Below are 25,434 nucleotides of genomic sequence, written 5' to 3'. Positions count from 1 at the left end.
CACCCACCACCACACTTGGCTAATTTTTGTATTTTTAGTAGAGACGGGGTTTCGCCATGTTGGCCAGGATGGTCTTGAAATCCTACCCTCAGGCAATCCACCCACCTGAGCCTCCCAAAGTACTGGGATTACAGGCGTGAGACACCATGCCTGGCCTGAGCCACCATGCAGGGTCTAATCTCTTATTCCAAATTGTTGAGGGCCACGTGAGAAGTCATGTGGACTGCTGCAATGGAATGCCAAAAAAGAACTGTTGGGCTGGGTGTAGTGGTTCATGCCTATAATCCCAGCACTTTGGGAGGCCGAGGCAGGTGGATCACCTGAGGTCAAGAGTTCAAGACGAGCCTGACCAACATGGTGAAACATGTCTCTACTAAAATATAAAAATTAGCCAGGCATGGTGGCAAGCACCTGTAATTCCAGCTACTTGGGAGACTGAGGCAGGAGAATCACTTGAATCCAGGAGGCAGAGGTTGCAGTGAACCGAGATCATACCACTGTACTCCAGCCTGGGCAACAAGAGCAAAACTCTGTCTCAAAAAAAAAAAAAAAAAAAAAAAAAAGAATTGTTGGTCAGGCACGGTGGCTCACGCCTGTAATCCCAGCACTTTGGGAGGCCAAGGCAGGTGGATCACCTGAGGTCAGGAGTTTGAGACCAGCCTGGCCAACATGGTGAAACTCCGTCTCTACTAAAAATACAGAAAATGAGCCAGACGTGGTGGCAGGTGACTGTAGTCGCAGCTACTCGGGAGGCTGAGGCAGGAGAACCGCTTGAACCCAGGAGTCAGAGGTTGCAGTGAGCTGAGATCGTGCCATTTGTACTCCAGCCTGGGTAACAAAAGCGAAACTTGGTCTCCCCCTCAAAAAAAAAAAAAAGTTGCCTGAAGTTTCATGGTTGTGTATAATAAAGTTACAACACTGATTTAAGAGGTTCAGTATGGCCTAAAAACAATTCTAAGTTATAATGGAACACATTTTCTTCTTTGAAAACGGTTTTCTTCTCTCTTCCCCCTGCCATGTATTCACTGCGTGGTCCCCATTTGCCTTCAGCCATGATTGTAAGTTTACCAAGGCCTCCCCAGAAGCTGGGCAGATGCCTGCATCATGCTTTCTGTACAGCCTGCAGAACTGTGAGCCAATTAAACTTCTTTTCTTTATGAATTATCCAGTCTCAAGTATTTCTTTCTAGCAATGTGAGAATGGCTTAAAGAAAATTGGTATTGAGGAGTGGAGCACTGCTAAAAGATAACTGAAAATGTGGAAGCAGTACTGGAACTGGGTAACAGGTAGAGGGTGGAAGAGTCTGGAGGGCTCAAAAGGATGGAAGATGAGGAACTTCCTAGACTGGCTTGGGAGCCTCTGACTCGATTTCAGAGGATGTACGGCATCCTCTGAAAGAAACTTCTACCAGTCTGGTATAAGTCCAGAAACCTGCTCCAGGGGCACAGTGCAGAGGGGAAATATGGGGCTGAGGCCCTCACAACACGCCTCCACTAGGGCACTGCATAGTAGCAGAAGAAGGTCACCGTCCTCCAGACTCCAAAACAGGCATGGAAAAGCCACAGGCATTCAACGTGGGCCCATAAGAGCAGCCTCCAGGGTTGATCCCTGCAAAGCCAAAGGGGTGGAGCTGCCTAAGGCCTTGGGAGCCCAACCCTTGTATCAGTGTAACCTAGGAGTGGCCATGGAGTCAAAGGATATTATTTTATTATTTTTTGAGACAAAGTCTCACTTGGTTGCTCAGGCTGCAGTGCAGTGGCACAATCTTGGCTCACTGCAACCTCCACCTCCTGGGCTCAAGGGATCAGCCTGCTTCAGCCTCCCAAGTAGCTGGGACCACAGGCGTGTACCGTGGTGCCTGGCTTATTTTTTTAATTTTGTAGAGATGGGGTTTCACCATGCCGCCCAGGCTGGTATCCAACTCCTGAGCTCAAGTGATCTGTACATCTTAGCCTCACAAAGTGCTGACATTACAGACTTGAGTCGGCATGCCTGGCCAAAGGCGAGTATTTTGGAGCTTTAAGATGTCCTGACTGTTCTGCTTGGTTTTGCACTTGTGTGGGGCCTGTAGCCTCAAGTGATCCAACTGACTCAGCCTCCCAAAGAGCTGGGATAACAAGCATGAGCCACAGTGCCCGACCCCATCTCTAGAGGAGGATCACTTAAGCCTAGGATGTCAAGGCTGCAGTGAGCCATGATTGTACCACTGCACTTCAGCCTGGGCAACATAGCAAGACCCTTCCTCCTCTGCCTCTCCCTAGAAGTCCTTATCTTGCATCAAGCACGGTGGCTCAGGCCTGTAATTCCAGTGCCCTGGGAAACAGTAATATCCTGTGTCTTGGAAAAGAAAGAAGAAAGAAAAGGTAAGGAAAGTTAGAAAGACTTCGTGATTTTATTTAAAAATCACATGAATACATTAATCTTCAAATAATTTTTTTAAGCAAGCAACACAAGTGAAACTCCATACTACATGTGTGCTAGAGGGTGGGTATATGGGTAGTGGTGGTAAAAATTTCAGGGTTAAATTTAGGCTCTATTTACCTTTGCTGAAGACTACAATCAATAAAACAAAAACCCAGAAAGGAAAGACCAAAAGTCAATGCCATAGTAAATCACAGAAGAGAAAAAAGTCTGAATAAAAGTTTTAAAAAACTTACTGAGATCCTGTCATCTTCTCGTCGTCTTCGACCTCTGAAGAGAGTTCTCCTTTTAATAAGAAAAAGTTTGGGGGAGGAGAAGGGACAAGTCATAAGTTTCTTCAGATAGATACATTCTATCAAAGTTGTATACTTTTTTTTTTTTGAGACAGAGTCTCACTCTGTCGCCAGGCTGGAGTGCAGTGGCGCTATCTCGCTATCTCGGCTCACTACAAACTCTGCCTCCCAGGTTCAAGCAATTCTCCTGCTCAGACTCCTGAGTAGCTGGAATTACAGGCACACGCCGCCACGCCCAGCTAATTTCTGTATTTGTAGTAGAGACAGGGTTTCACCATGTTGGCCAGGATGGTCTCAATCTCCTGACCTCATGATCTGCCTGCCCCACCTCCGAAAGTGCTGGGATTACAGGCGTGAGCCACCATGCCCGGTCAGCTGTATACATTTCAATTTAAACATCTTTCTACATTTCGGGCTAGTTTTCTCTATTACTAAAAGATAATATATTATTCTGAGGTATCTTGAGCCAATTTACCAAAAACTTTACCTACTACCACACCATAAAGTAAGATGAGTCCATTTGTTAGTAGCGATCCCTTCAAACCAGAACCATACTATTATTTAATTAGGCAAGTTGGCAATATATAACCTCACCCCTATAGTTTATTTATATTTTTGAGACACAGTCTCGCTCTGTCACCCAGGCTGGAACGCAGTGGCGCAACCTTGCCCCACTGCAACCTCTGCCTCCTGGGTTCGGGTTCAAGTGATTCTCCTGCCTCAGCCTCCTGAGTAGCTGGGATTACAGGTGCCTGCCACCATGCCCTGCTAATTTTTGTATTTCTTCATAGAGACTGGGTTTCACCATGTTGGCCAGGCTGGTCTTGAACTCCTGACCTCAGATGATCCTCCCACTCAGCCTCCCAAAGTGTTGGGATTACAGGCGTGAGGTACCGCACCCAGCCACTTCTATAGTTTAAAAGCTGGAAGAAATAAAACCATAAGGCAGATGGATATGTTAATTTTCTAAGCTATTCTTTCCTATATGAACTATAAGGAACTTCAGAATAACTTTATAAACCTCTGATTCAGAGACATTTTCTATATGAGTACTCTATTTCTTTATAAAAAGCAACCAACTCATGTTCTGAAAATAACATATTTATTTAATATAACCATATACCAATAATTAAATTAACACCAAACCAAACCAACTGCCAGATCACGTTCTTCAATTATTCAGGATGATCACACTATTATCAAAGATTTTCAGGTACCTTATTTCCTTACCTGCCCCTACCATAGTCCCCGTTCTGTTCCATCTGCAAAGTGGAAGTCTCCTTTTGAAGGTAAGTTTGCTCCTGATGCCCAGTTACTGTAGGGTTATGCCGTTCAGTTGGAAGGTTTCTTGAACTAGATCTGTTCAACTGTCCATCCCCCAAGGATACAGAGCCCTCTGTTGAGTGTTCTGAACCACTGGATGACCTAAAATGAGGCTTCACACTATAGGAAATATAAAATAATATACATAAAGCAGTAAATCAAGACAGAAAAACAACTTTCCTCAGGTAAAAAACTGGCTCCTGTTGTACTGGGGTTTTCAAAAAATTTAACTTGAAAAGCATTATGTTGTAAAAGTGTAGTCCCTTCTACATTCCAGACATTATTTTAAAAAGTGAAGTAAATTTTTTTTTTTTTTTTTTGAGACAGAGTCTCGCTCTGTCGCCCAGGCTGGAGTGCAGTGGCGCATCTCGGCTTACTGCAAGCTCCGCCTCCTGAGTTCATGCCATTCTCCTGCCTCAGCCTCCCGAGTAGATGGGACTACAGGTGCTGGCCACTACATCCAGCTAATTTTTTGTATTTTCTTTAGTATAGACGGGGATTCACCATGTTAGCCAGGATGGTCTCGATCTCCCGACCTTGTAATACGTCCGCCTCGGCCTCCCATTGTGCTGGGATTACAGGCGTGAGCCACCACACCAGGCCAAAGTGAAGTAAATTTTACATTAAAAAATGTTGTGGGCTGGACGCAGTGGCTCACGCCTGTAATCTCAGCACTCTGGGAGGCTGAGGCAGGAGGACTGCTTGAGCTCTGGGGTTTGACACCAGCTGGGACAACACAGCAAGACCCTATCACTGCAAAAAAAATTAAAATGTGCAGCCATATGTACCTATACTATTCCCAGCTACTTGGAAGGCTGAGGCAGAAGACTGCTTGGGCCCAGGAGTTTGAGGCTGCAACAAGCTATGATTGCACAACTGAATTCATGCACAACTGAATTCATGCACAGTCATCAGAGAAAACCTTATCTCTAAGATAATAATATATATATTTTTAAAGTTGTGTTTGGAGAGACGGGGGAAAATCCAAAGTTCTTTGAAAGAAACTTACTTTTACTTCAATACTCAGAATTAGGATTTTAGCTAATGTCATCGGATGCACTCTCGACATGTTTAAATCAGCCAGGTTTAAGCTTATGAGTATACGCAATACATTCTTCTTTTTTTATTTTTTTTGGTGAGATGGAGTCTGTCTGTTGCCTGGGATGGAGTGCAGTGGTGCAATCTCAGCTCACTGCAACCTCCGCCTTCCAGGTGCAAGCTATTCTCTTGCCTCAGCCTCCCAAGCAGCTAGACTATAGGCATGCGCCACCACACCCAGCTAATTTTGTATTTTCAGTAGAGACAGGGTTTTGCCACCTTGGCCAGGCTGGTCTTGAACTCCTGACCTCGTCATCCACCCACCATGGCCTCCCAAAGTGTCGAGATTACAGGCATGAACCATCACATCTGGCCTATAACATGTTTTTTTTTTTTTTTTTTGAGACGGAGTCTCGCTCTGTCGCCAGGCTCGAGTGTAGTGGTGCAATCTCAGGTCACTGCAAGCTCCGCCTCCCAGGTTCACGCCATTCTCCTGCCTCAGCCTCCCGAGTAGCTGGGACTACAGGCATGCGTCTCCACACCTAGATAATTTTTGTATTTTTAGTAGAGATGGGGTTTCACCATGTTGGCCAGAATGGTCTCCATCTCCTGACCTCATGATCCACCCAGTTCAGCCTCCCACAGTGCTGGGATTACAGGTGTGAGCCACCACGCCCAGCCCGCTATGCATTCTTAATGGAAGCAAAACCATGCTAAATGGGAGTAAAAATGGGGGGTGGGGGAAGGGCAAAAGTAATCATTTTATGTATAAAGCACAGATACATACATTACATACATACAGATATACAATCATCTGTAGTATTCAATTTTCAAAGGAGGAAAATGCCTAAAAAGGCTGTTTAGGGGAGTAATAATGAAGACAGTAAGAAATACTGGAATACAATTAAAAAATCCTAGCCTCTGGCCGGGCGCGGTGGCTCAAGCCTGTAATCCCAGCACTTTGGGAGGCCGAGGCGGGCGGATCACGAGGTCAGGAGATCGAGACCATCCTGGCTAACATGGTGAAACCCCGTCTCTACTAAAAATACAAAAAACTAGCCGGGCGTGGTGGCGGGCGCCTGTAGTCCCAGCTACTCGGAGGCTGAGGCAGGAGAATGGCCTGAACCTGGGAGGCGGAGCTTGCAGTGAGCCGAGATCGCGCCACTGCACTCCAGCCTGGGTGACACAGCGCGAGACTCCGTCTCAAAAAAAAAAAAAAAAAAAAATCCTAGCCTCAGCCGGGCATGGTGGCTCACACCTATAATCCTAGAAGTTTGGGAGGTGGAAGCGGGTGGATCACCTGAGGTCAAGAGTTTGAGACCAGCCTGGCTAACATGGTGAAAACCCATCTCTACTAAAAATACAAAAATTAGCCAGGCGTGGTGGCACACACCTGAAATCCCAGCTACTCAGGAGGCTGAGGCAGGAGAATCTTTTGAACCCAGGAGGCGGAGGTTGCAGTGAGCCAAGATCACACCATTGTACTCCAGCCTGGGCAACAAGAGCAAAACTCTGCCTCAAAAAACAAAACAAACAAACAAACAAAACCTAGCATCTTACTAAGCATGCATCACCAAATGAGATGTGTCGAAAGATCCATATGTAGGACAGCAAACTAGGAAAATACAGCAATGCACCCAATAGCATGGCATGACTGCATGAATTAAGGTATGCAATGTGGTTAAACAAACCAACTTGCTTCTAACAAAGGGAGTTTTTATCTTGGATGATGGGTATAAGCATCCAACTTCCTAAAAGCTTACAAGCAGATGAAGCTAAGGTCGATTAATAGAAAAATAATGCAGTTTAATCAGTAGCCAAAACACCTACAGTAGCAAAAACACCTAAAAACTCAAGCAACTGAGTATCCTGGCTCTACAGATTAAGAAGAGTGAGATTTATGTTTGGCCCATTATTTGCAGTTTATATATCCCAGTTTTTGTAATCTATTTTCATAGTTATAAACCAACAACATTAATCACATGTTGCCAATTCCTGACTCTAGGAATAGGGATTGAAAACTTCTTGAATAATTATAACCCCACCAAGTAAATGTAAATTCCCCCAGCATCTCTAGCTGTCCTGCTTTATTCTTGACTGACCATAAAAAATTACCACTATTAACACTTAAAGTAGTTGGGTGTGGTGGCTCACGCCTCTAATCCCAGCACTTTGGGAGGCCAAAGCGGGTAGATCATGAGGTTAAGAGATCGAGACCATCCTGGCCAACGTGGTGAAACCCTGTCTCTAACTAAAAATACAAAAACAAACAAAAACAAAAACAAACAAGATAAAATTATCAGGCTGGGCACAGTGGGCTCAGTGGCTCATATCTGTAACCCCAGCACTTGAAGAGGCTGAGGTGAGAGGATCATTTGAGCCTAGGAGTTTGAGACCAGCCTGTGCAACATGGCAAAATCCTATCTCTACCAAAAAAAAACATAAAACTTAGCTAGGCATGGTGGTACGCACCTGTAGTCCCAGCTACTAGGAAGGCTGAGGTGGAGAATTGATTGAGCCTGGGAAGTCAAAACTACAGTGAGCCATGATCATGTTACTGTACTACAGCCTGGGTGACAGGGCAAAACACTATCTTTAAAAAAAAAAAAAAAAAAGAAGTTGGGTTGAGTTTCACATAAAGTGACACTTTTCCATAGAATTACTTTATATTACAAACTAGATTTCTTAAATAGCAATAAAAATAGTATGTCACCTAACAAAAAAATTTTTTTTTTTTTTTTTTTTTGAGAAAGGTCTAGCTGTGTCACCCAGGCTGGAGCGAGGTGGTGCGATCTCAGCTCATTACAACCTCTACCTCCTGGGCTGAAGCTATCCTCCTACCTCAGTTTCCTGAGTAGCAGGGACTACAGGTGCACATTAGTATGCTTGGCTAATTTTTATATTGTCAGTAGAGACAGGGTTTCACTCTGTTGCCTAGGTTGGTCTCCAACTCATGAGCTCAAGTGATCTGCCTGCCTTGGCTTCTCAATGTGTGGGGAATACAGGCATGTGCCACCCCACCGGCCACAAAAAGTAATTTTAAAAATACTTAGGCCGGGTGCGGTGGCTCACGCCTATAATGCCAGCACTCTGGGAGACCAAGGTGAGTGGATCAACTCTGGGAGACCAAGGTGAGTGGATCACCTGAGGTCAGGAGTTCAAGACCAGCCTGGCTAACATGGTGAAACCCAGTTTCTGCTAAAATACAAAAAACTAGCTGGGCGTGGTGGCATGTGCCTGTAATCCCAGCTACTTGGAAGGCTAAGGCAGAAGCATCGCTTGAACACAGGATGCGGAGGTTACAGTGAGCCGAGATCGCGCCATTGCACTTCAACCTGGACAAAGAGAGCAAAACTCCGTCTTATTTATAAAAACAACAACAACAAAACAACAACAACAAAAACGCCAGGTGTGCTGGCTCATGCCTGTACAGCACTTTGGGAGGCCAAGGTGGGTGGATCACGAGGTCAAGAGATTGAGACCATCCTGGCCAACATGATAAAACCCTATCTTTACTAAAAATACAAAAATTAGCTGGCACATGCCTGTAGTCCCAGCTACTCAGAAGGCTGAGGCCGGAGAATCGCTTGAACTCAGGAAGCAGAGGTTGCAGTGAGCCAAGATCTCACCACTACACTACAGCCTGGTGACACAGCGAGACTCTGTCTCCAGGAAAAAACAAACAAACAAACAAACAAAAAAAGTATATTACTCATTACATCTGAAAATGAACTGATATGATAGATATGCTATTTGCATGTGTTTAGAAAATGTCCTTCATCCAACTTTCACACATTTCAATATGCTTAACGAACAACTTACTACATTTATATAGCCCTCAGATCTCATAATCTTACCCTTCACTGAGAGGGACTTACAATCTCAATCCAGGCAAAAGAGAGAAAGAATGAAGAAATAAAGAAATGATAAAAGACAGAAAAGAGAGGTAAAGTGAAAGAAAGATAAAGTATGAAAGGTAGAAAAATGCCTGGATTTCTGAAAGTTAGTCCTATTCTCTCTAAGTAGGAATAGTGATCATCACTGGGCTGTCACAAGTTAATACAAAAATTGCAAAAGGCTCTCTAAAAATGACTTTGTCCTTGGCTGTTAATATTAATAATAATAAAGGCCTGGCAGTAGTCACTTTTTAGAAGCAAGAAGGAAACAAGGATTCGGGTTGCTGGTCCAGAAGGTCTTTATTTGCTTTTTTAGAAAAAGTATTCACTTATTATTTCTGTAATTAAAAATTACTAACCTGTATTGGTCAAATATATGGAAAAGAACTGTACACAAGTAGTTTTAAGTAACATGCAAAAATGTACCACACACCATGTATTTTCAAAACCATAGGTATACTTCCTTATAAGTAAAGATAACTTGACTGTCATTCCTGGTTTTCTTACTATAATTTCATCCCTGTCACCAAAAAGGTACAACGGATAAAAGGTAACAATAAAGAAATAACCATGGAGCTATCTAAAGTATTTCAGAGTCAAGCAACTGCAAATATCAGTACCTTTATTTTTCAGACGGGGGGAGCAGGGAAGGGTGAGAGCGGATGGCGGCAGAGAATAACAGAGTCTCGCTGTCGCCCAGGCTGGAGTGCAGTGGTGTAATCTCAGTTCACTGCAACCTCTGCTTCTCAGGCTCAAGCAATTCTCATTCCTCAGCCTCCTGAGTAGTTGGGACTTCAGGCGTGCACTATACCACCACGCCCAGCTAATTTTTGTATTTTTGTTAGAGGTGGTGTTTCATCATGTTGCCTAGGCTGCTCTTGAACTCCTGGGCTCAGGTGATCCACGGACCTCGGCCTGTGTTTATTCTTAGTAGTAAAATTTTTCTAACACTTGAAAATGATCTTCAATTGCTTTAACCAATTGTGTCTGTCAAGAGCAGTCCAAAAACTCTGACTATTAAAGGGTAGGACATAATGTTTCCGGTGAGAAGAATATTTTTTCATTCTGTTGGGGCTCATTTCTCCAGTAAAACAAGTTTCAGAAAAGCCTGTCAAAAAAGGACTAAGTTCCTAGAAGTCATCTTGGAAAAACATACTCCAGATGGTCTCCTTTCCAAAAAGAAATAATTAGGAGGATCGAATCTGGCAAAAGACTGAGTGGCACTGAATATAAACTATTAGGAAAAACCCTCAAAAACCAAGAGTCTCACAAAACAGCAAATGAGAAATAACAAATGTGAAACTATTAAATAAATCAAAATGACTATATATCAGTCCTTTATTCTTTGGTTACTTATATTCTGTTAAAAGACATAGTATCATGCCTGTAATCCTAGCAATTTGGGAGGTCAAGGTGGGACGACTGCTTTGAGCCCAGGAGTTCAAGACCAGTCCCAGGCAACATAAGCAGACCCCGTCTCTACCCCCAAAACAACAACAGGAAGCCATAACATACACCAAATATTGAGATTATCTGTTGATGTCTACATAAAGTAAAATACCTCAGACGTACATGTCAATCTTTGTTACGATACCATATAGTTTCTATGATTCTTAATAATTTATCCTGAACAGGCCAGGCGCCGTGGCTCAAGCCTGTAATCTCAGCACTTTGGGAGGCCGAAACGGGTGGATCACGAGGTCAGGAGATCGAGACCATCCTGGCTAACACGGTGAAACCCCGTCTCTACTAAAAAATACAAAAAAAAAACTAGCCGGGCGAGGTGGCAGGCGCCTGTAGTCCCAGCTACTCAGGAGGCTGAGGCAGGAGAATGGCGTGAACCCGGGAGGCGGAGCTTGCAGTGAGCTGAGATCCAGCCACTGCACTCCAGCCTGGGCCACAGAGCAAGACTCCGTCTCAAAAAAAAAAAAAAAAAAAAATTTATCCTGAACATAGTGCTTTAAGTGCGGGCTTTGGAGTTGAACTGCCTAGGTTCGAATCTTAGCTCTACCAATTACAAGCTGTGTGTTCTCAGACATAATATTTTATATCTCAATTTCCTTATCTGTAAAGTAGACATAAGCACACCTATAAAGGGTTCTGAAAAAAGTGATAAAATATGTAAAATCCTTAGGAACAGAGTTTGTGATATTAAATGTGCAATAAATGTTAGCTACTGTCTGCTGTGCTCTGTAGTTCTTGGATGTCATTTCAAAAATCCTTTAAAAACCTAAATAACATACATCCCAACATTTATTCTTCAAAGAATTCTCTAAAATGCTACCAATTTAACATACTAAATGGAAATTAGTCACCAGCTTTGTCAGAAACTGCTGTCATGAAGTAAGTTTTCTATTCTCTTTATTAAAAAAAAAATCTGAGTCCCAAGTCTGTTAGTAGCATTACCAACTCAAAGGTCAAAGTGTTTTTATGAATTCTAGATTAAACTGTTCACATATATTTAGTAAAAACAAAACAAAAAAGCCACCAAACCTTTTTACTGAGCCTGACAATAAGCATTGCTATTAATGCCTTAAGATCCATTAGGAATTGTTTAAAATACATTATAGCTATGGTTTTTATCTTACCGATTTTTTTGGAATGGTCGACCCATATTCATAGCAGCAGCATTTGTTTTATAAGATCCTGGCGAATTAAAGCCATTCACAAAACTACCATTGGGAAAGGGAGCCTAGAAGAAAATGTATGTTTAAAAAATATTAATGGTAAAGGTAAAACCTGGTGTGAGGGTCACAAGAACCTTAATGAGCTTATGAATTTATCTTTTGCAAGCCAAAAATATCTTAAAATATTTTACTGATTCACTTCTGCAATATTCACTTCAAATGCCACTGGATTTATGAACAACAATTCATAACTTAATAAAGAATGTTCTGGTCTGACATTTCGCAACATTAAAATGCATTTAAAACCACGCAACTTTTTCAGTCTCTTCTTTCAATTCACTCAGCAAATTTTATGGAATAAAATTATGCACTCTAATAGCTCAACTCTTAGTCATATGCATTTATTTGGTATGGAAAATTAGATATCTATATCACTGTTTAAAAGCCAAAAAGTGGCCGGGCATAGTGGCTCACGCTTGTAATCCTAGCATTTTGGGAGGCCAAGGCGGGTGGACTGCCTGAGCACAGGAGTTCAAGACCAGCCTGAGCAACACAGCAAAACTCCATCTCTACAAAAAATATAAAAATAAAATAAAAGCCAAAAAGTCATCAATGTCAACATGAGTTCCCACTCCAACTGATTTCTTCAAATTTCAGCTCAAATTTAAAATATTATTATACTTTATTATAAGGATCTCACTTACCAGTGGTGTTTCAAAGTAAGGTGTAGGATTTGGAGACCAAGACTGAGGCACAATACTATAGACCGAGTACTGTTGGTGAGGATTATATACAGGCTGCATAAAGACTGGGGAGGCATACTGTGCTTGAGTTTGAATGGGCTGACTATAGATACTAGAATCCATTAATCGATAACCATTCTTAGCAAAAAATGTATTGATGGCTTTTATCCTTGCCTAGAAGAGGAACACATTATAGCAACAAAGAATTAAGTGTATATTTTTTAAAAATACATTTAATTTACATTTTAACATATATTTTACATGACTATACTATTTCTGCCTATGGTAGAATCAGTAGAACAAAAGAAAAGAAAATGACAGCTTTAATTAATCATTAATAAAATGTTTTCATGGTATAAAAACCATAGTAAACAAGGTAAAACCCCCCTGCCACAAACACATGTCAAAATAACCAGGTGTGCTGCCTCACACCTGTAACCCGAGCACTTTCAGAGGCCAAGGGGGTAGGATTGCATGAGCCCAGGAGTTCAAGGCCACCCTGGGTACCAAGCGAGACCCATCTCTTACAAGAAAAAAAAAAAAAAAAAAGCTGGGCATGGTGGTGTGCAACCTGTAGTCCTAGCTGCTTGGGAGGCAGAGTGGGGAGGACTGCTTGAGCCAAGGAGTTGGAGGTTGCAGTGAGCTACAATCGCACCACCACACTCCAGCCTGGGCAACAGAATGAGACCCTGTCTCTAAACAACAAGCAGAGTAAAAACCTCCCAAAAAGCTAAGTCAAAATAGTAAACTAGAGCTCATCACAGGCAAGGGCACTAGTATCTCTAATACACGAATTGTAAAAACAGACATGAAAAGGCCCAACAATGCTATAGAAAAAAGGGTTAGAGAAATGAACAGCGTTCACAGAACAAAAAAAGGCAAATGGCTCTTAAACATATGAAAGAGATGCTAAACTCACTCATAAAAGAAATGCAGGCATATGTAAAAATGTTCAAAAATCACTAATCATCAAAGAAATGTAAGCTGAACTCACAAGATAGCATCTCACATCTATTAAAATGGGTGTAACAAAAAAAATAAGTGTTACAGAAGATGTGGAGAAAGGGAACTTTTGTACACTGTTGCTGGGAAGGTAAATTCATATAGCCATTATGGAAACTAGTATGGAGGTTCCTCAAAAAGTTAAAAATAGGCCAGGCACGGTGGCTCGCGCCTGTAATCCCAGCACTTTGAGAGGCCGAGGCAGGCGAAGCACTTGAGGTTGGGAGTTCCAGACCAGCCTGGCCAACATGGTGAAACCCCGTCTCTACTAAAAACACAAAAATCAGCTGGGCATGGTGGCATACGCCTGTAATCCCAGCTACTTGGGAGGATGAGATTGCAGTGAGCTGAAATTGTGCCACTGCACTCCAGCCTGGGCAATAGAGCGAGACTCTGGGTCAAAAAAAGTTGAAAATAGAAGTACCATATGATCCAACAATCCTATGTATATCCAAAGGAAGTGAAATTAGTATGCTGAAGGGTGTCTGCACTACTGTCTGTGTTGCAGCATTACTTATAGTGGCTAACACATGGAAACAACCCAGTGTCCACAGCAAACGAACGGATGGAGAAAACATGGTGTACACACCCACTGGAATACCATTCAGTTTTGTTTTGTTTTGTTTTAGACAGAGTCTTGCTCTGTCGCCCAGGCTGGAGTGCAGTGATGTGATCTTGGCTCATTGCAACCTCCACCTCCCAGGTTCTAGCAATTCTCCTGCCTCAGCCTCCTGAGTAGCCGGAATTACAGGTGCATGCGGCCATGCCCGGCAAATTTTTTTGTATTGTTAGTAGAGACAGGGTTTCGTCGTGTTGCCCAGGCTGGTCTGGAAGTCCTGAGCTCAGGCAATCCACCTGCCTCAGCCTCCCAAAGTGCTAGGATTACAGGCATGAGCCACTGTGCCCAGCCTCGATTTTCATATTTTTACTAGAGATGGGGTTTCACCATGTTGGCCAGGCTGGTCTTGAATTCCTGACCTCAGGTGATCCGCCTGCCTTGGCCTCCCTTGGCCTCCCAAAGTGCTGGGATTACAGGCATCAGCCACTGTGCCCAGACGCATTCAGTCTTAAAGAAGGAAATCCTGTCATTTGTCACAACCTGAAGGAACCTAGAAGACATTATGCTAAGTGAAATAGGGCAGGCACACAAAAACAAACACTGCCTGATCTCACTTGTATTTGAAATCTAACAAGGTGGAACTCATAGAGACAGTATAATAGTGGTTACCATAAGCCAGGGATGGGGGAAGGGAGGGACTGGGGAAATGTTTCACAGGGTATAAAGTTTCTGTTAGTAGAAGTTCTGGAGAGCAGGGTGATGACAGTTAATAATAATGTATTATATAATTCAAAATTGCTTACTTTAAATGTTCACAATACCCAAAAAGCATGTATGCAATTTTATTTGCCAGTTATAGAATAACTTAATAAAGCTATGGGAAAAAAATATACCCACATGATTACTGACTAATTGTAAAAGGTGAGGAAACCTATGGGCCCCAGAAGCAACTCAACAGTCCATCAACGGTTGAATACAACATGTACATCCAAACAACTGAGTACCATAAACATAAAAAAGAAATGAAAGAATGATCTAGACACCATTATGAAGTGACTTCCAGAACACACTATTAAGTCAAAAAAAATTAACAGGAGAAAAGGCAGCCAGGCGCACTGCCTCATGCCTGTAATCCTAGCACTTTGGGAGGCCAAGACAGGTGGATCACCTGAGGTCAGGAGTCGAGACCAACCTGGCCAACGTGGTGAAATCCCATCTCTACTAAAAAAATACAAAAAATTAGCTGGGTGTGGTGGTGCGCACCTGTAATCCCAGCTACTCATGAGGTTGAAGCAGGACAGGTGCTTGAACCCAGGAGGCAGATTTTTTTCAGAGATTTTCATATGGGAGAAAGGAGACAGGAAGTAGAAGAAAGGAAAATCATACAGCCTGAATTTAAATTGTAAGCATCAGTACAAACCTATATTTTGTCTTAAAACATAAAAACTAAACAGCTCTGTCTAAAAAAGCTTAAAAACAATGACAAAACCAGTCAACACAAATACTACTTGTGTCTAGGTAGTGGTCCACAAAATACCATTTCCCCATAAAGTAGCCTAAGGACTTAAAAGAACTGGTTGACTCCAGGCCTTTGGCATGAAACGTGCAAGAGCCTGGAACATCTTGACAAACTGCACAGCAAGGTAACCAGTAAAGACTGCTATGGCTGGCTGGGCGCAGTGGCTCACGCCTGTAATCCTAGCACTTTGGGAGGCTGAGGCGGGCTGATTACAAAGTCAGATCAAGACCATCCTGGCCAACATGGTGAAACCACTTCTCTACTAAAAATACAAAAAATTAGTTGGGTGTGGTGGTGTGCACCTGTAGTCCCAGCTACTCGGGAGGCTGAGGCAGGGGAATCGCTTGTGCCCGGGAGACGGAGGTTGCAGTGAGCTGAGATCGTGCCACTGCACTTCAGTCTGGCAAGAGAGCACAACTCCATCTCAAAAAAAAAAAAAAAAAAAGAAAAAAAAGATTGCTATGGCTGCGTAGCAAAAGGTCTCAGGAGTCAATTCAAAGAGGCCAAAATCAACATGAACAGTAAATACCTTAAATATATTTAAATATTCAAAACCAAAAACAGTTAAAAATCGGCTAAAAAATCAACACTTTTAAAAACTGGTAATAAAAGCTAGAATCAAGCATGTAACATGGATTTCACATAGAACCTGTAACTCAGGGTAATGAAGATGAGTATGAGTTTCTAATAAACGAAAAATAGATAAATACCACAATTTTAGCAATCTCTAATGAATTAACAGACCAATGAGCATACCAGCTAGCTTTTGTATCCTCCCTGTTGCCCCAAAAATCAAACCCAGTTCTGATCATGCCTCTTGCTACCAATATGCATGAAATATAGGAGGCAGATCACTATTTATCTACTTTCCATGACAGCCATGTCTTTAAAAAACAGAAAAAGAAAAAAAGATCTAGCTACCAATTTGCATGAAAAATAGGAGAGGGGAGAGAGAATCATGTTAAACTGCACTCAAGAATAAAGGCAGCAAAATGTATATTCCAAGAAACTCTGCAAGACAGATAATGATTATCTTACCTATAAACTTCCAAAAGAAAAAAATACAAAGTTACAGGAAAAAACTAAAGATTTTTAAAATTTTACTTTTTTTTTTTGAGACAGTCTTGCTCTGCCACCGAAGATGGGGTGCAGTGGTGTGATCTTGGCTCACTGAAACCTCCTTCTCCAAGGATCAAGTGATTCTCGGGCCTCAGCCTCCTGAGTAGCTAGGACTACAGGCCTAAGTCACAAAGCCTGGCTAAATATTTTTGTATTTTTAGCAGAGACAGGGTTTCACCATGTTGGCCATGCTGGTCTGGAACTCCTGGCCTCATGTGATCTGCCTGCATCAGCCCAGCCAAAGTGCTGGAATTACAGGCATGAGCCACAGTGCCCGGCCCAGATTTTTAAAGAGGAAAAAAGAAAAAGAAAGAAGAGGAGTCAGGAAAATATGAAAAGTGACTAGCTATTTGATGATGTTCAAGACATTGTTCATTTTTTAAAGTCTAATGATGATACTGTCACCAGGTATTAAAGAATCCCAGCTGGGTGCAGTGGCTCACGCCTGTAATCCTAAGCACTTTGGGAGGCCGAGGCAGGCAGATCTCCTGAGGTTAGAAGTTTGAGACCAGCTGGCCAAAATGATGAAACCCCGTCTCTACTAAAAATACAAAAATTAGCCAGGCGTGGTGGTGGGTGCCTGTAATCCCAGCTACTCAGGAGGCTGAAGCAGGAGAATTGCTTGAACCCAGGGGGACAGAGGTTGCACTGAGCTGAGACCACATCACTTCACTCCAGCCTGGGCGAAAGAGCAAGACTCCGTCTCAAAAAAAGGGAAAGAATCCTTCTTGTTAGAGATACAAATTTTAATTTATTTATAGATGAAATCTGAAATTAAGGTTGAAATTTGCTTCAAGATGACTGGGGTTGTGGAGAAATGAGTGGGAATATAGAGGAAATAAGAATGGCCATTTTCCACTAACTGTTAAAATTGGGTAACATCTATAGAGTTTCAGTCTTATAAGAAGAGTTCTGGAGATAGATGGCAGTGATAGCTGCAAATCATTGTGAATGTATTTAATAGCACTAAACCGTACACTCAAAAACAGTTAAGATGGGGGGAAAAAGAAAAGAAAACAAACAAAAATAAGAACAGTTAAGATAGTAAATTTTATGTGTATTTTGCCAAAATTTAAAAACTGGAGGCTGGGGCCAGGCATGGTGGCTCACGCCTGTAATCCCAGCATTTTGGGAGGCCAAGGCGGGAGGATCATGAGGTCAAGAATTCAAGACCAACCTGTCCAAGATGGTGAAACCCCATCTCTACTAAAAATACAAAAATTAGCCAGGTATGGTGGTGGGTGCCTGTAATCCCAGCTACTAGGGAGGCTGAGGCAGAGAACTGCTTGAACCTGGGAGGAAGAGGCTGCAGTGCACTGAGATTGTGCCACTGCACTCCAGACGGGGCGACAGAGCAACACTCCATCTCAAAAAAAAAAAAAGGAAGAAAAGGGTGCGGGGGTGCAGAGCTGGGCGCAGTGGCTCACGCCTGTAATCACAACACTTTGGGAGGTCAACGTGGGAAATCACTTGAGTCAGGCGTTTGAGACCAGACAGGGAAGATAGTAAGACCCTGTCTCCACAAAAACAAACAAACAAACAAACAATAATTAGCTACTCTGAAGGCAGAAGGATCCCTTGAGCCCAGGAGTTCAAGGTGGCAGTGTGCTATGATCACGCACACCGTACTCCAGCCTGCACAACAAAGTGAGACCCTGTCTCTTTACAAAATAAAATAAAATAAATAAAATTGGGGGAAAAAATTGGATAATGGGTAAACAGTAACTAATTATACCATTTTATCTTCATATGCTTCAAATTCCTATATTAAGATTAAAAAGGAGGCCAGGCGCGGTGGCTCAAGCCTGTAATCCCAGCACTTTGGGAGGCCGAGACGGGCGGATCACGAGGTCAGGAGATCCAGACCATCCTGGCTAACACGGTGAAACCCCGTCTCTATTAAGAAATACAAAAAACTAGCCGGGCGAGGTGGCGGGCGCCTGTAGTCCCAGCTACTCGGGAGGCTGAGGCCGGAGAATGGCGTGAACCCGGGAGGCGGAGCTTGCAGTGAGCTGAGATCCGGCCACTGCACTCCAGCCTGGGCGACAGAGCGAGACTCCGTCTCAAAAAAAAAAAAAGATTAAAAAGGAAAAAAATGGCCGGGCGCGGTGGCTCAAGCCTGTAATCTCAGCACTTTGGGAGGCCGAGACGGGCGGATCATGAGGTCAGGATATCGAGACCATCCTGGCTAACATGGTGAAACCCCGTCTCTACTAAAAAAATACAAAAAACTAGCCGGGCGAGGTGGCGGGCGCCTGTAGTCCCAGCTACTTGGGAGGCTGAGGCAGGAGAATAGCGTAAACCCGGGAGGCGGAGCTTGCAGTGAGCTGAGATCCAGCCACTGCACTCCAGCCTGGGCGACAGAACGAGACTCTGTCTCAAAAAAAAAAAAAAAAAAAAAGGAAAAAAATGCTTTAACACTTGGTAAATTTATAAAGCAGACCATTTTATGCATTGCTTGTGGCTGCTTTTACCCTACAAGTTGCTGCAACAGGAATTACATGCCCATCAACATCTATAATATTCACTGTTTGGCTTTTTAAAGAAAATGTTTGCTGACCCTTTTAATAAAACCACAGGCTGAGTATGCCTTACCCAAAATGCTTGGTACTAGCTTTTTTTTTGTATTTAGGAATATTCGCATTGTATTTTCCAGTTGAGCACCCCAAATCCGAAAATCCAAAAGGCTCTAATGAGGATTTCCATTGAGCAGCATGTTAGTACTCAAAACCTTTTTGATTTTGGAGCAATTCAAATTTAGGATTTGGGATGCTCAAGCTATATAATATGAAGACGTAGGAAGGTTAGATTAGAAACCAAAGGCACACCAAGTTGCTGGGAATATCAAATGAAATAACACATGTGAAAGCATAAAATTACCACTTCCATGAATGTATGAAAGATACATTCTATGATTCTTACAATCATAGGCCAGGAACCCTCCTCCGCTCCTAAAATTGCAACCAGTCAAACAATAAGAAATCAATTATGGCCAACCTTGACAAACGGACTTTAACAAGACCTAAATAATAACTATGGCTATTGTTTTTACCTAAGTAATGTCATACATTATAGTACACTTTAATGTTAAAATGTCCCCTAAGGAACTAAAATCAAGTAAACAGCATTATTTTAAAAACATACTCCACTAGACCGGGTGTGGTGGCTCACGCCTCCAATCCCAGTACTTTGGGAGGCCGAGGCGGGCGGATCACAAGGTCAGGAGTTCAAGACCAGCCTGGTCAACATAGTGAAACCCCGTCTCTACTAAAAATACAAAAATTAGCCGAGCTGAGGCAGGAGAATCGCTTGAAACCCAGGAGGCAGAGGTTGTGGTGAGCCGAGATCACTCCACTGCACTCCGGCCTGGACAACAGAGCGAGACTCCGTCTAAAAACACACACACACACACACACACACACACACACACACACACACACACAGAGTCCACTAGTCAAGAAAACAGCACTTGGCCGAGCGCAGTGCCTCACGCCTGTAATTCTAGCACTTTGGGAGGCCGAGGGCAGATCATGAGGTCAGGAGATCGAGACCATCCTGGCTAACACGGTGAAACCCCGTCCCTACTAAAAAACACGCACAAAAAAATTAGTCGAGCGTGATGGCGGGCACCTGTAGTCCCAGCTACTCAGGAGGCTGAGGCAGGAGAATGGCGTGAACCTGGGAGGTGGAGCTTGCAGTCAGCCGAGTTCGTGCCACTGCACTCCAGCCTGGGTGACAGAGCCAGACTCCATCTCAAAAAAAAAAAAAAAGAAGAAAACAGCAATGAAAGAACTATTTCAGGGCATGGAACTGCAGCTGATAAAGAATCAAAAAATGGGAGTGAAAATAAGGACTCCAAGATGACTCAGATGTTAAACTGCAGACAAAGATTTTAATACAGCTCTTTCAAGTACATGTATTCATGGATAACATTTATGTTTCTAATAAATTGAAATTAAGGAGAAATCACAACAGAGAGAGAAGAAATGTTTTTTAAAATGGAAACTCTAGAATACAGCATCTAAAATATTCACTAGACAGTCCTATCACACTGGGGACAGCAAAAGAAAAGTTCGGTGAACTTAAAGATGAACCCAAATCCACAGAAACTATCCTATCTGGAGAACAAAAGCAACAAAAACAGGTTGAAGAAAAATGAACAGAATCTCAGTGACATCAATCAGTCCAACATACAAAATTGGAATATCAAAAAAAGAAAGGAGAAAAGAGGGCAGAAAAAATTTTTGGCAAGCATCTGGAAATTCCCTAAATGCAGTGAAGAATATCAACATACAGAGCCAAGAAGTTTAGTATTTCCCATGTATGATAAGTAAAACCATACTAGACATACCATAGCCAACCTACTGGAAACCAAAAATAAAACATCTTGACAGCAGGCAAAGAAAAAGGACACATATATAGGAGAACAACCATATGAATGATGGTGAACATCTCATCAGAAATAAGAGTCCAGAACGTATCTTAAAAGAATGGAAAATAATTTTAGCTGTCATCCCTGCGTTCTGTATCCATGGAAAATACCCATCACAAATGCTGAGCAGAGTGGCTCATGTCTGTAGTCTCAACACTTTGAGAGGCCTTAGTGGGGGGATCGCTTGCCCTCAGGAGTTAGAGACCAACCTGGAAGACACAGCAAAACTCCTTCTCTACTGAAAAATAGAAAAATTAGCTGGGCGTGGTGGCATGCACCTATAGTTGCAGCTAAATGGGGCAGGGGGTGAGTGCTGAGGCGGAGGAGGCTGCAGTGAATCGAGACTGTACCACTGCACTCCAGCCTGGGTGATACAGCAAGACCCTGTCTCAAAAAAACAAACAAACAAAAAAGAGTGTGAAATATCAGACATTTTTAGTTAAGGAAAAACTAAGAGAATTCTTTGCTGGTTGGTAGTGTAACAAACACTAATGGAAGTCCCTTAGGCTGAAGGGAACTGATACCAGTTATTGTCAGGCATAGAAATCACAATTGAAACAGAATGAATCACTGCCTCTTAATGAAATCATCAATAAATTAGGAAACAGGTGGATAAACATTATCCACTTAAGGCCCCTTTCCTGCAATGTAATCACTTCTAAGTTACAGAACTTTAGAAATGAAGAGCATGGACACTACAAAGAGACAAACCAGAACCTTACAGGTTGGCCTGACATACTCAAGATACAACCGCTGATGGCAGAAAGCACCACCAGGATTGGAGTATAGCATTCCTTGCTTCTGCACCTGTCTTTCCAGGTGTTAGGTCATTTGATTTTAATAAATGGTATAAAAGTTAATGTGAATTTTCTTGCAACTTACGTTGCTATGGGATGGCGCATCAAAAGAAGCATAAAGAAAAACTAAAATGGCAGAGAAAAACATTACTTAAAATAAAATATTTGTGTTTTTACTACTATACCTGAGACCCCCAGCACAAGCAATAGAAATAAGAAATGAAGGTATAAGGAATAATCAAAATAGTGATTACCTGCAGACATTAAAACATTAAAAAAAATCAGTAAGATATCAAGAAAAAGCAACCAACATGATTTTAAAGCAGTAAAAATGACTTAACACTGAAATACATAATAGTTACCATAATAATGAATAATGCAGGCTAAAACAGCCAACTGTCCCCAATTTAACCAATAAATTGAATAGAATTTCATTAAGTCCATTATAGATTTTGTTTGGTTGTTTGCTGGAACTAGACAAATATTCTAAAGTTGTGTGAAAATGTAATGATCTAAGAAGAGCCAAGACAATCCTGAAAAACAAGGTCAAGGACAAAGAACTAGCAGAAGTAAATAAGGATATTGTAAAATGATGATAATTAAAACAGTGATATCTGGCCAGGCAAGGTGGCTCACACCTGTAATCCCAGCACTTTGGGAGGCCGAGGTGGGTGGATCACTTGAGGTCAGGAGTTCGAGAGCAGCTTGGTAAACATGGCGAAACCCCGTCTCTACTAAAAATACAAAAATTAGCTGGGCGTGGTATCAGGCGCCCGTAATCCCAGCTACGCCGGAGGGTGAGGTAGCAGAATCGCTTGAACCCAGGAGGAGGAGGTTGCAGTGAGCTGAGATCGTGCCACTGCACTCCAGCCTGGGCGGTAAGAGTGAAACGCCATCTCAAAAATAAATAAAGAAAATAAAAATAAATAACATAGAACAGTGATATCCAGGAATGCAATCACAGTGTGGTGGCTCACATCTGTAATCCCAGCACTTTGGGAGGCTGAGATGGAAGGATTGTTCAGTTTGAGACCAGCCTGGGCAACATAGTGAGACCCCAACTCTACCAAAAATTTAAAAATTAGCCAGGCAAGATGGTGTGCATCTGTGGTCTCAGCTACTTGGGAGGCTGAGGTGGGACTATCACTTGAGCCTGAGGGGTTGAGGCAGCAGTGAGCTGTGATCATATGCCACTGCACTTGAGCCTAGGTGACAGAGAGAAAGAAACCCCAGTCTCAAAAACAAAACAGCCATATTGGTTCAGGGAAGCAGAACTCAAAGAAAACAAAGAATCTGAAACAAATCTCATAGCTGTGCCATTACACACAAGTTGCAGAAGACTAGAAATGACAAAAAATTAAGTGTTGAGATAAAAGTCTGTCCATATATGGGAAAAAGATAGAACTAGATTCTTATCTTATCTTATACTATATATAAAATTAATTCCAGATATACCAAAGACCCACTTCTGAAATACTTTAAGACTTTAAAGCTATTAAGATGACTCAGGAGAATATCTTTATAAAAGCATCAAAGCAAGGAAAGATAAAAGGGAGAAGAACATCATAGACAGAGGAAGTAGAATGACAACTAGAAAATAGCCTCATCTGTAATATGGAAACTAATAATCCCACCTATTTCACAGCAATAATGAGATTTAAATATGATAAGTTCTTAGAACCTCTTAATAAATCTAAGTCACTGTTATCCTAGTTCTTCCACTTACTAGTTATGTGAAACTGGGGAGGTTACCCTCGTGTCTTATTATCCTCACTAGTAAACTGAAGAAAACATTAGGTTTTCTTCATTAGGTTCTTGTAAGGATTAAATGAGTCAATACATGTAAAGTGCTTAAAACAGAAAGTGACACACAGTAAGAGTTCAACACAGAGGAATTAGTAAGAATAATGTATTACATTTACAAATAAGAATAACTACAGCACACAGGGAATGAGGATCAAGTCAAACTAAGTGTATGTTACTGGATTATAGTTTAGAACACTAGCTCTGGTAGCAATGTGAAGAACAGATTGTTAAGGGGGGAAAAAATTGTTAACACAGCAGTTAAGAGGCTACTCCAAGTGTTCAAGCCTAAACAATGGGAGATTTTTGGAAAGCATTTTCACAGGACCTGAGAACAGACCAGACATATAAAGACAGTGATCAAGTGTCAGTGACAATGCCTAGGTTCCCAAATGGTTGTATGTTAACGTAGTGATGCAGTTAATTGAGATAAGGTTGAAAGTACTGTGAATATTTTTCATCTCTGTTACTAAAATTATTCCTATTGCTCATTTTGAGATCTGGAATTATCTCATATGTTGTAAATCAGCATCTAATTAAAATTCACGCTATTTGAAGTTACCCCTTTGTAAAGAATTGCTGTAGACAAAGTATTTTTAAGATTTATCAAAGAATTTTCTGAAGTAGCACATAATAGAAGCCAGAAATTTGTTTTTGTTGTTGCTGCTGTTGTTTTTGAGACAAGGTCTTGCTCTGTCGCCCAGGCTGGACTGCAGAGGTACAATCTCTGCTCACTGCAACCTATGCCTCCCGGGTTGAAGCAATTCTCCTGCCTCAGCCTCTCAAGTAGCTGGAATTACAGGCATGTGCCACCACACCCGGCTATTTTTTTCTATTTTTAGTAGAGACAAGGTTTCATCATATTGGCAAGGCTGGTCTCAAACTCCTGGCATCAAGCAATCTGCCTGCCTTGGACTCACAAAGTGCTGGGATTACAGGCGTGAGCCACCATGCCCAGCCCAAGTCAGATACTTTTTAAAAGTCACTATGGGTTTTTATAAAACATTATCTGTCTGTATTTTTAAAATTCTCATACAGAGAAACCAAAACCTGTTCTGGTTTCACACTGATCTCTATTTCTTACCATAATTGGCTTGCCCTGAAATGTTTTAACTTCTTCTCTTAAGTATTTAAAAGCCTGTTAACAAAGCACAAGAAAACTTTCATTAGCATCCAAACATTTCAGTAAAGTCATCTTTATTATGTTGAGAGTTTAGTATTAAACTATAAAAACAAAACTATGTAGGTGATTCCACTGTGCAGGTGGACAGGGAATGAAAAAGTAAAAATATAAGGCCTTCTCAACCACAGTTCATATTTATTGTAGAAAAGCCACCATGGATTACTGCAGAAAAAAATGCCTTAAGATTGAAAACAGACCCAAAATATCCCCAGAAACCAATTTAAAAATGATCAGACAACTTTCTACTAAATTGTTTTAAAAAACAAAAATCTGTGAGTGATTTTTAAACACTCTTATCATAGATATATTTGTGTTTTAAAGGATTATTTCTCTTTAAAACATGTTAACAATTAAGAATAAAATCATCGGCCGGGCGCGGTGGCTCAAGCCTGTAATCCCAGCACTTTGGGAGGCCGAGACGGGCGGATCACGAGGTCAGGAGATCGAGACCATCCTGGCTAACACGGTGAAACCCCGTCTCTACTAAAAAAAAATACAAAAAGCTAGCCGGGCGAGGTGGCGGGCGCCTGTAGTCCCAGCTACTCGGGAGGCTGAGGTAGGAGAATGGCGTGAACCCGGGAGGCGGAGCTTGCAGTGAGCCGAGATCACGCCACTGCACTCCAGCCCGGGCGACAGAGCGAGACTCCGTCTCAAAAAAAAAAAAAAAGAATAAAATCAT

At 42.1% G+C, this 25,434-nt stretch overlaps 1 protein-coding gene across 26 annotated transcripts in view; it reads right to left on the bottom strand.

The window, feature by feature from the left end:
* LARP4 (La ribonucleoprotein domain family member 4) overlaps window positions 1-25,434 on the bottom strand; it is an 84,355-nt gene that overhangs the window by 15,323 nt on the left and 43,598 nt on the right. For 11 of the 26 annotated variants that reach the window (XM_025401774.1, XM_025401772.1, XM_025401776.1 and 8 more), the window contains 5 exons: window positions 24,657-24,710; window positions 12,303-12,515; window positions 11,560-11,663; window positions 3,945-4,157; window positions 2,658-2,706 (listed from right to left, as the gene is read on the bottom strand). In XM_025401774.1, coding sequence (XP_025257559.1) covers window positions 2,658-2,706; window positions 3,945-4,157; window positions 11,560-11,663; window positions 12,303-12,515; window positions 24,657-24,710 — 633 coding nt within the window. Of the gene's footprint in view, window positions 1-2,657; window positions 2,707-3,797; window positions 4,158-11,559; window positions 11,664-12,302; window positions 12,516-24,656; window positions 24,711-25,434 lie in introns of those variants that run through there. The other 15 variants (XM_025401783.1, XM_025401782.1, XM_025401787.1 and 12 more) reach the window with 5 other exon arrangements.

Source organism: Theropithecus gelada, chromosome 11 (assembly GCF_003255815.1).
Source record: "Theropithecus gelada isolate Dixy chromosome 11, Tgel_1.0, whole genome shotgun sequence".
Classification (NCBI taxonomy): Eukaryota; Metazoa; Chordata; class Mammalia; order Primates; family Cercopithecidae; genus Theropithecus; species Theropithecus gelada.
The sequence above is the reverse complement of the archived record's forward strand: the minus strand, read 5'-3'. Positions and strand labels throughout refer to the sequence as shown.